We start from the raw sequence: 10,201 nt of genomic DNA, 5'->3' as shown, positions 1-10,201 counted from the left end.
GACCTTGCCAGTAGGATATCTGTTGGAAATCAAATTGATACCAATTGGATACAACATGTTGTCTAATTTGGTTGAAATGTCAATTACATGTTGCTTTGTCAATTTTCCCAATGGATATCAGTTGGATACCAAATGTACACCACTTAGATATAAAATTAACTTGGTTTAGGTTGATTAATTCGGTTAAATTTTTTAATGTGATATCAGTTTGATACAAAATTTATACCAATTGGGTACGAAATTAACTAGTTTTAGACCGACTATTTTTTTTTGAAATCTCAATTAAATATTTTTTCAATTGGATATCAGTTAGATAACAAATTTATACCAATTGGGTATAACATTAATTAGTTTTAGGTTGGCTAATTCAGTTGCAATCTCAATTACTTTTTTTTAAAAAAAATATTCCAATGGGATATCAATTCGATACCAAATGTATATAAATTGAATACACATTAACTAGTTTTAAGTTGACTATTTCGATTGAAATCTCAATTACATGTTATTTTTTTAATTTACCACAGAGACATAAGTTGGATACCATACATATACCAATTTCTTACTAAGATTTAACTTAATTTTTTATTCGATATCAAAAGCATACTAGTATTACCTTGTTAGACTATACTTATTGAAAACACTAAATACACAAATGATTAACTAGCACACATAATCTCTTTATGATCATGTTTCATGTTTTTATGCATATCTCTCATATTTGGTACATTTCATATATTAATTCATAATTGTGCCTACATTGTCTCATAAGTAGGGTTCGGTGATTCTTCTCCTCTTATTGGTGGCTAGTTGATTGGTTGATTATTGAAGACTTGATAAGTCCTCATGTTTCGAAGATCATGTTATTTTTACTATATTTTATTATGTCTTTAGTTTTCAGTTGTTGTACATGGTATGTGAGTTATGTCACAAACACTCTTTTGATATATTTGATTGGCTTGTCAAGATGTGATTAGACTTCCAATTTTATGTCTGATTCTTGTATAATATGAGTTTTTATGTTGTGTAGTATGTATATCAAGTGGCTTGTGTAGGGTCTCTCGGAGTCTTATACGTCATGTCACGTCTAAAATATACTTTGGATCGTGACACTTTGACAAAAACCAACCTAATTTTTGCATAACAAGATTCCGAAAAACCAAAAGTCATGTTTTAAGTCCTAACATTGTAAGATATTCCTGGGTTATAAAGAAATTCATATCATTTCATTTACATCTACTATTTTGTGTTCATGACTAGAGTTAGTTGTAAAGAGTTTGTTAAAGTTTATATCAACTAGAGCTGGTTGGTGTTGTGGGATATAGAGTACTTATAATTGCTTAGCTTTAATTTTTAAATAGGGTTATTACGAGGGGAGATTAGGAGTTTAGGGTCTGTTTGGTAGGAGGTATTAATTAAAATGTCGTGGATTATAATTTAGTCCAACAAAAACATTGTTTGGTTACTTTATTTATTCTAATTCATGGATTAGTTATACCTCATACAAAATCTTATTTTATTCCTAGAAAAGGGTGGGATAACTAATCCAAGGTTTAACAATCCTTGGATTAGACCCCCACTAAATTATCCTCAAATACTTTTTCCTATTCTTTTTGTTATTCAATGTTCTTTTTTATTTTTTTATATGAGAATATTTATAAATATTCTTTTTAATTCTCTTAATCCTTTCAACGTAATTTGATGATTTCATAAACTACTATTTTTTTCTCCTTATTTAATTTGTTATATTGGGTTGATCTTTTTTCATTTTTATTAAAATGTAGTTCCTTGATTGACCACTTGAACTATTTTTTTTTAAAAAAATAAGCTTCGTGTATTTAAACAATTTAAGTAGCGATAAGTTTGAGGTTTATTTGACCAAATTAGAAATAACCTGTGCTATCAATGATGTCTATGGTGGCATATAACACCTCAAAATAATAATAATAATAATAATAATTTTTAATATATTTTCGTGTTTAATTTGACTAGTTAAATGAAATATAAAATCTCATAATAACTCAAGGGTATAATAGGAAAGAAACTTTTTTCGAGAATTTTAAACCAAACATAAGATTAGGTGGGAAACAATGAAACAAACATTTCATAAAAACTAACCCCTGCATTACTAAATTCTGCATTACGAATATATGCATTACTAATCCATGGGTTAGTAATTCGTGCATTATGCATATTTGTACCAAATGACCCCTTAAAGTCTAAATTGCAAGAGTTTGTTATATGAATTTTGACTCTGATTATTGAAGTTATTATTGAAATTTTGTGAGACAAGTCGTGGTTATTCATCCCTTGATTAAGGAAGTTTTCAAAGTACTTCTAAGTGTATCTATTTTTGTTGTGGCGGACTCATACTAGTCATCAAAAATTAATGGACAACTTTAATTGGGGGCTATGTTTGTCTGAAATCATAAAAATATACAGTAGCTAGCTTCTCAATCAAATTTTCTATTTATATATACTTGATGTGCTACTTGGAGAATTGATTTGAGAAAGAAGAAGAGAAAACTTTATTCATAGCAGAAAACAAATTTAAGAGCTACAAGGTAAGTTCACAACTATTCATAAGGAAATAAAAGAAAACATTTCTCACTTGATACATGCTAAGATGAATAACAAAACAAAACAAGAGAATCAATAAGAAAGTAGAACACATGAGGCGTTTTGAAGCCTCTTTTAACGAGTCATTCCTGGTGCAATATGGGGAGGCACACTAACTCCAGCTTGACTCCATCTCTGAGCGTTAGCCATCCATCCTTTTTACAATCACAAATTCAAATCAATTTAACCATCCATGCATGTCTTATAACCATGCACTTAACTGATCAAATCCTTTGATTTGACATAATTTTTTTTAAAAAAATATGTGATTTAAAACACGCACTTGATCATTTGTGCATGAGATTATAAATCATTTCATTAAGGATAAAAAGAAGATACTTCTTCTATTTCATATTAACTGAATTTGTGAGGCAATACACACATATTAAGAAAAATATTCAACAACATAATATCCATTATTTTTAATTCATTGTAAAATCATAAATATAACTTTGTAATTTATCTCATAGGAAACATAAAACTTCAATTAATGAAAGAAAAATTTTCAAACATCCATCTTAAGACTTTGCACAATTTAAATGATGAAAAAAGCCTCAAGCTAATCTGAAATAGATGGAGTAATTTTAAAGTTAAGTGGTTTTCCATGAAAGAAATGTGACATATACTTTTAGAGATAGATTAAAAAAAAATGAAAAGAAAGAACATAATAACTATTAAAAATGATAGTATATGTATGTATTATATACCTAGGGAGGGGTCAAAACCGCGGTTTTTGAGTTCTCTGTATTCTTGGCAAACAGCACAAGGAAGACAGCAGCAATGGACAAGGCAATCTCCACAAGGGTCTTCTGGCAAGCTAAAGAAAGCTCTCAATTTTGTACGATATGTGCATGTGTAGATACAAGCCCAACCAACATGAGCCAAACAATAGTAGATTACACCAGCATGAGCACAAGCTGCAAAATTAATTATCATGTAGTCATTAATGAATGTATATATTGCCACGAATCACAACATATTCAGTGGAATCTTACAAGTAAGGTTTGAACGGAGTAGAATGTAGGAAAGACTATATAATTAGACATACTTCACTATAATATATCCTATTATTATCTATTTTTTTCAAAATATTACGTATTTTACTACCAATTAAGAGTTTCTTACGTATCTTATCTTTAGATACATATACTTTTTGTTATCAGATACACAAAAATAGGAAGACAGGTGACTGAGATTCATATATATCGCCTCTCTCCTATGTATCTGGATACATGTGGATACTATAGATACATATAGATACACGTCTCTAGTGTGATTTGTTAACTTTCCCATTTTCAGTTAATTCAGTTAGTTTGTTAGTATGTTCACGTGGTTAGTTAGGATTGAATTCTGTTAGTTAGTGTGTGTGTGTGTATATGTGTGGAATGTGTGAGTGGGAATGTTAGGAGTTAGTTACTGTATTTCTGTGTATATATACACCATTTGCAGCATTTGTAAAGTGTGAAAAAATAAGATCAACATTTCCTTCATCCCTCATTCTGCTTTCTCTTCTTCTTCTTCTTCAATTCTACTTGTTCTTAGAAGCATCAATGAAGCTGTTTTAAGCTTCTAGATAGAGTTTTCACATGGTATCAGAGCAGCAGTAGATAGTAATTGTGTAAGCTGCAAAGAAGACAACAATGGCTATAGGAAGAATCGATCCAAATGATCCTCTTTACATAGGACCATCAGATGCTTCAGGAGCAGTTTTGTTTCCAATCAAACTCACAGGGCCGGAAAACTATGGGGTGTGGAGTAGGTCGATGAAGATTGCTTTGACAGGTAAGAGGAAAATTGGTTTTGTTACAGGAGCTTGTAGCAGGGCATTGTATAGAGATGAGTTACATGAGCAATGGGAGACTTGTAACGCAATCGTATTAGCATGGTTGATGAATTCAGCTAGTGAAGATCTGTTAAATGGAATAGTGTATGCTACTAGTGCTTATACAGTTTGGCAAGACTTGAAGGAGAGGTTTGACAAAGGCAATCGAATGAGGATCTACCAACTGCACAGAGAAATCAACACACTTTCACAAGGCACTGAATCTGTTTCATCATATTACACCAAATTGAAAAACTTGTGGGGGGAATATGATGCACTTGTGCCATCTCCTAGTTGTGCTTGTCCAAAGTCCAAAGAGTATGCTGATCATCTGTACCAGCTCAGATTAATTCAATTTCTTAGTGGTTTGAATGAGTCTTATGAACAGGCTAAGAGACAAATTCTGCTAAAAGGTGTTACTCCTACAATTAATCAAGCTTATGCTATGATTATAGAAGATGAACTACAACAACAAACTACTTGTGTATCCATTCCTAATAAAGTTTCTGATGTAGTAGCTATGAGTGTTAACAGAGGAAACAATTATAATCAAGGAAATCAGAACAATAAGGGAAGGAGATGTGAACATTGTCAGTACACAGGACACACTAAAGAGAATTGTTATAGATTGATTGGCTATCCAGCTGATTGGAAACACAGGAAGAAGTCTGGATTTAATAACTCAAGATCAGGCCAAGTGAATTCTTCATATGGAGGAAATGGTCATAACTATGTTGGAGAGGCTAACAATGTAAGCAGAGAGAACTCTGGAGAAGCTTCTACTAGTCATCATGAAGTAAACAATGCTTTTGTGGCCAGAGGACATGCATTTACTGATGGAGAATACAAGCAAATAATGGATATGTTGGGAAAGGAGAAAAAGGAAGTGAAACAGGTCAACATGACAGGTATGGCAAATTGTTTTTCAACTAATATTGCCTCTCATTGTTGGATAATAGACTCTGGTGCTTCTCATCATATCACAACAAATGAGCATTTGCTAAAAAATGGTAAGTGTATGGCTGGTTCTCATCAAGACAAGGTGAACTTACCTACAGGTGACAAGGCTTCCATAACACACATAGGAGACACACATTTGTTTAACAATGAAGTAATCAAAGATGTGTTGTGTGTACCTGAATTCAAATTCAATCTATTGTCTGTATCACAGTTAACTAGGGAGCTGTCTTGTTTTGTCACTTTTTACCTTGAGTTCTGTATATTTCAGGATCTTTACAGTGGCAGGGTGAAGGGGATTGGTAGGGAAGAAGGGAGCTTGTACATATTCAGAAATGATTCTAGTATGAAGGACAGATGTGAAGCTCAAACTCCTCAGAGAATTGTTGCAGAGGTATCATTACAAGACTGTGAGTTGTGGCATAGAAGGCTTGGACATCCATCCAACCAAGTACTGCATGGTTTAAATCTGTTACATAATAAAAACACTGATTTGCTTACTAGTTGTCCAGTTTGTCCATTAGCTAAGCAAACTAGGTGTTCATTTCCTATCAGTGTTTCAAAAACATCTAAGTGTTTTGAACTTGTACACATGGATCTTTGGGGACCATACAAGGTTCCCACATTTGATAAGAAATACTACTTTCTTACTGTTGTTGATGATTACAGCAGATATACTTGGATACATTTGTTACAGCTCAAATCTGAAACTATAGTAGCTATAAGGAATTTCTTTACTTTGATTAAGAATCAATTTGGATGTATCATCAAGATAGTGAGGTCAGACAATGGAACAGAGTTCTTCAACTCTCAATGCAAAGAATTGTTTACAAGCCTGGGCATTATACATCAAAGTAGCTGTCCTCACACACCACAACAGAATGGTGTAGTGGAGAGGAAGCATAGACACATATTGAATGTAGCAAGAGCCATCAGATTTCAGTCTTATATGCCACTTAGATTCTGGGGAATTTGTGCTCAAGCAGCTGTGTATTTGATTAACAGATTACCATCATTCAATCTCCATAACAAAAGTCCTTATGAAATGATGTTTTCTAAGCCTCCTAATATCAGTCATTTGAGAGTTATGGGCTGTCTTGGTTATGCTTCTGCCATTCCTAGAGTTGATAAGTTTTCAGAGAGGGCAAAACCTGTGATCATGATGGGATATTCAGAAACTCAGAAAGGTTATTTGTTAATGGATTTACAGACTAGAAGGTTCCTAGTCAATAGAGATGTAGTGTTTCAAGAACACATTTTTCCTTTTGCCACTTCAAAGTTCTCACAAGAACCTGTCAAAGGCTTGTTACATGACAGCTTTGAAGAGGAAACTAATCCAGAAAATACAACTTATGATGATTGTACATTAGCAGGCACACAGGTTTCCACTAACTTGAATGAAGTTCCTAGTGAAGTGTTGCATATTCAGAATGATGAAATGGTAGTTTCAGAATCGACTATTGATTCAGCTGCAGCTAGAAAGTCTTCTAGACACACCAAACCTCCTATTTGGATGAAGGATTATGTGGCTACTGGACAGAATAATAAGTATTCTTTGGCAAACCATCTTAGCTATGATCATATGTCCTCAAAGTATCATAGCTATCTAGCCAATTTCTCAGATGCAGTAGAGCCTCATACATTTGGTCAAGCTAGTAAAGATCCAAGATGGATTGAGGCCATGAAGTTGGAAATTAAAGCTCTTGAAGATAACAAGACTTGGTTGGTGGTTGATTTACCTTTAGGTAAACATACTTTTGGTTCAAAATGGATTTACAAAATCAAATACAAGGCAGATGGAAACATAGAAAGATTTAAAGCTAGACTTGTAGCCAAGGGCTATAGTCAACAAGAAGGATTGGATTATCATGACACATTTTCACCAGTAGCAAAAATGGTGACTGTTAGATGTGTTATTGCAGTGGCTGTTTCAAAAGGGTGGTCTCTTTATCAAATGGATGTGTATAATGCCTTCTTACAAGGAGATTTGGATGAGGAGGTATATATGGAAATGCCTGATGGTTTCAGAACTCAAGGATCGACCAAAGTTTGTAAATTGCTCAAGTCTCTATATGGACTTAAGCAAGCATCTAGACAATGGAACATAAAACTGACCAACACATTGTTATCTGCAGGCTTCATCCAAAGCTCTTATGATTACTCATTGTTCACTTTGAAGAAGCCAGAGGGGATGGTGATTGTTCTAATCTATGTAGATGATTTGCTCATTACTGGTGACAATGAGTTGTTAATTAGAGAAGCAAAAGAAGCATTGCATCAGAAGTTTAAACTCAAAGATTTAGGAGAACTCAAATATTTCTTAGGAATTGAGGTGCTAAGGTCCAAAACAGGTATCATTTTGAATCAAAGGAAATACATATTGGAGCTGATTTCTGACACAGGATTGAGTGGTGCAAAACCTGCAAACACACCTTTAGAATCTAATTTGAGGTTGACATCAGTAGAGTTTGATCAAACTGCTGGATCACAAGAAGATGAGGTGCTAACAAACAATTCAGCTTATCAAAGATTAGTGGGGAAATTGATGTATGCTACTATCACAAGGCCTGACATTAGTTATGCAGTGCAAACACTAAGTCAGTTTATGCAACATCCAAAAAGATCTCATTGGGAAGCAGCTGTTAGGGTGGTGAGATACTTGAAAGGAACAGTTGGTCAGGGCATATGGCTAAAGGCTCAATCAGCTACAACATTAACATGTTGGTGTGATTCAGACTGGGCTGCATGTCCTAACACTAGAAGGTCAGTAACAGGCTACATAGTAAAGTTTGGAGATTCTTTAGTATCCTGGAAGTCCAAGAAACAGCAGACAGTGTCTAGAAGTTCAGCTGAAGCTGAATACAGAAGCATGGCTTCAGCAGTGGCAGAAGTAACATGGTTGACAGGCTTATTCAATGAGCTCAATGTGTTAATACAGAGGCCAATAAAAGTATGGAGTGATAGCAAGTCTGCTATTCAATTAGCTGCGAATCCTGTGTTTCATGAAAGAACCAAGCACATTGAGATAGATTGCCATTTTATTAGAGATAAAGTCAAGACTGGATTGATTCAAACAGAGTATATACACACACATCAACAAGTGGCTGATCTGTTAACCAAAGGATTGAGTCAAGCTCAACATGTTCATCTGTTAGGCAAGCTAGGTGTGCTTAACATCCTGCACCCTTCAGCTTGAGGGGGAGTGTTAACTTTCCCATTTTCAGTTAATTCAGTTAGTTTGTTAGTATGTTCACGTGGTTAGTTAGGATTGAATTCTGTTAGTTAGTGTGTGTGTGTATATGTGTGGAATGTGTGAGTGGGAATGTTAGGAGTTAGTTACTGTATTTCTGTGTATATATACACCATTTGCAGCATTTGTAAAGTGTGAAAAAATAAGATCAACATTTCCTTCATCCCTCATTCTGCTTTCTCTTCTTCTTCTTCTTCAATTCTACTTGTTCTTAGAAGCATCAATGAAGCTGTTTTAAGCTTCTAGATAGAGTTTTCACATGATTCGTACATGTATATGTGATATATATATATCTTCATCTTGTCATGAAGATGACAAGATTATTTCTGAAAGACCTTCCGCTATATCATCAGAAATCATTGAAAAGTTACGAAAACAAAAAATATAAAATCATTCAAAAGTTAAGAAAACAAAAAATATGATAACTTACAAGTGGTTCCTTGATCAATTATCTCAACATTTCTTCCAAAGGTGACACAAGGACAGCAACAAGTGACACAACCTGCCAAAAATAAAAAAAAACTAGTGTATTAAAATTCAGAAAATCATCAATATTTGATTTAGAAAAAATTTGGGTTCTTACAGTTCGATGCATCTTCAAAACAACCACATAATCCGGTCGTCCATACTCCGGCCGCCGGAGTTCCAATTACGGGTGATTTTGCAGACATAGTAGAAAAATTATAAACTTAGGCTAGCAAGTATATTATTTATTTAAATTGCGTGTATAATGGAGAAGTTGTAAACTTATTTATAGGTGTTGAGTTTAGACAAGATTTTTTTTTTTTTAACTTAAAAGACATGGTACTATCGTGTAGCAATATTAAACTACAATATGCTCATATTCAAATTGATTAATACTAATTGATGAACTGTCAATCATAGTAGGTACAACTCTATACTATTCAGTCCGTCTCATTTTATATGATATAATTTAATTCGACGTAAAATTTAAAAAAAAAGGAAGATTTTTGAAAATTTATGGTCCAAAATAGATGATCGAAATTTGTGTGACTATAAATCATTTCAATAAAAGAGTAAAATAAACATTTTAAAATTAAACTATTATTTGATATAAACATATTCATTTTATTTTGAATCGACTAAAATGAAAAGCGAGTCATATAATTTAATACACTCACAAGTATATGATTACATTCATTGCTGGATTTGGATGTCGTCTCCCTCAAATGAAGGCAATTCAAAGTTTGAATTGGTCAACAAGAATTTTTGTACTCTGTTTTTCTCCAAAGTTTTTTCTTCTTCTAATTTTTCAACGTCAACTCACATGTATCCTCGAATAGGGAAAATGATTTGATATATACCTTAATAAATTTGTAATATAGAGTTTGACATATCTCTTTATAAGGCTTATATATATTTTTACTGTTATACAAATGATCAGGTATATTCAGATAGTCAAATAAGGGTGAAAAATAATAATAATATTAGATTAACCTTTTTTTAGTTTTTATAAATATTTTTTGAATTTATTTTGTTGATTCACTTTCTTATAAAATTTATGAGATATACCATTTTTTTCTCAAATAAAAAAA

The 10,201-nt window shown here is 33.0% G+C and overlaps 1 protein-coding gene across 1 annotated transcript; it reads right to left on the bottom strand.

Annotated features, from left to right (window-relative positions):
- Positions 1-2,501: 2,501 nt before the first annotated feature.
- LOC101260315 (cell number regulator 2-like) lies at positions 2,502-9,387 on the bottom strand. The gene is made up of 4 exons (XM_004252191.5): positions 9,229-9,387; positions 9,076-9,147; positions 3,324-3,533; positions 2,502-2,771 (listed from the first exon to the last, which is right to left on the bottom strand). Exons 1-4 carry the CDS (start codon positions 9,314-9,316, stop codon positions 2,692-2,694), a joined length of 450 nt encoding a protein of 149 aa, XP_004252239.1. The 5' UTR covers positions 9,317-9,387; the 3' UTR covers positions 2,502-2,691.
- Between the last annotated feature and the right edge of the window lie 814 nt (positions 9,388-10,201).

Source organism: Solanum lycopersicum, chromosome 12, assembly GCF_036512215.1.
Source record: "Solanum lycopersicum chromosome 12, SLM_r2.1".
In the NCBI taxonomy this organism is placed as follows: domain Eukaryota; kingdom Viridiplantae; phylum Streptophyta; class Magnoliopsida; order Solanales; family Solanaceae; genus Solanum; species Solanum lycopersicum.
This window is presented reverse-complemented; position numbering and strand designations above follow the sequence as displayed.

Excerpts from the sequence above, each read along its gene's own strand:
- LOC101260315 (XM_004252191.5), bottom strand. The coding sequence starts at position 9,316 with ATGTCTGCAAAATCACCCGTAATTGGAACTCCGGCGGCCGGAGTATGG. Across the intron at positions 9,148-9,228 it reads TTTTGAAGATGCATCGAACT|GTTGTGTCACTTGTTGCTGT; the intron begins GTAAGAACCCAA and ends TATTTTTGGCAG. Across the intron at positions 3,534-9,075 it reads AATTGATCAAGGAACCACTT|CTTGTGCTCATGCTGGTGTA; the intron begins GTAAGTTATCAT and ends TTAATTTTGCAG.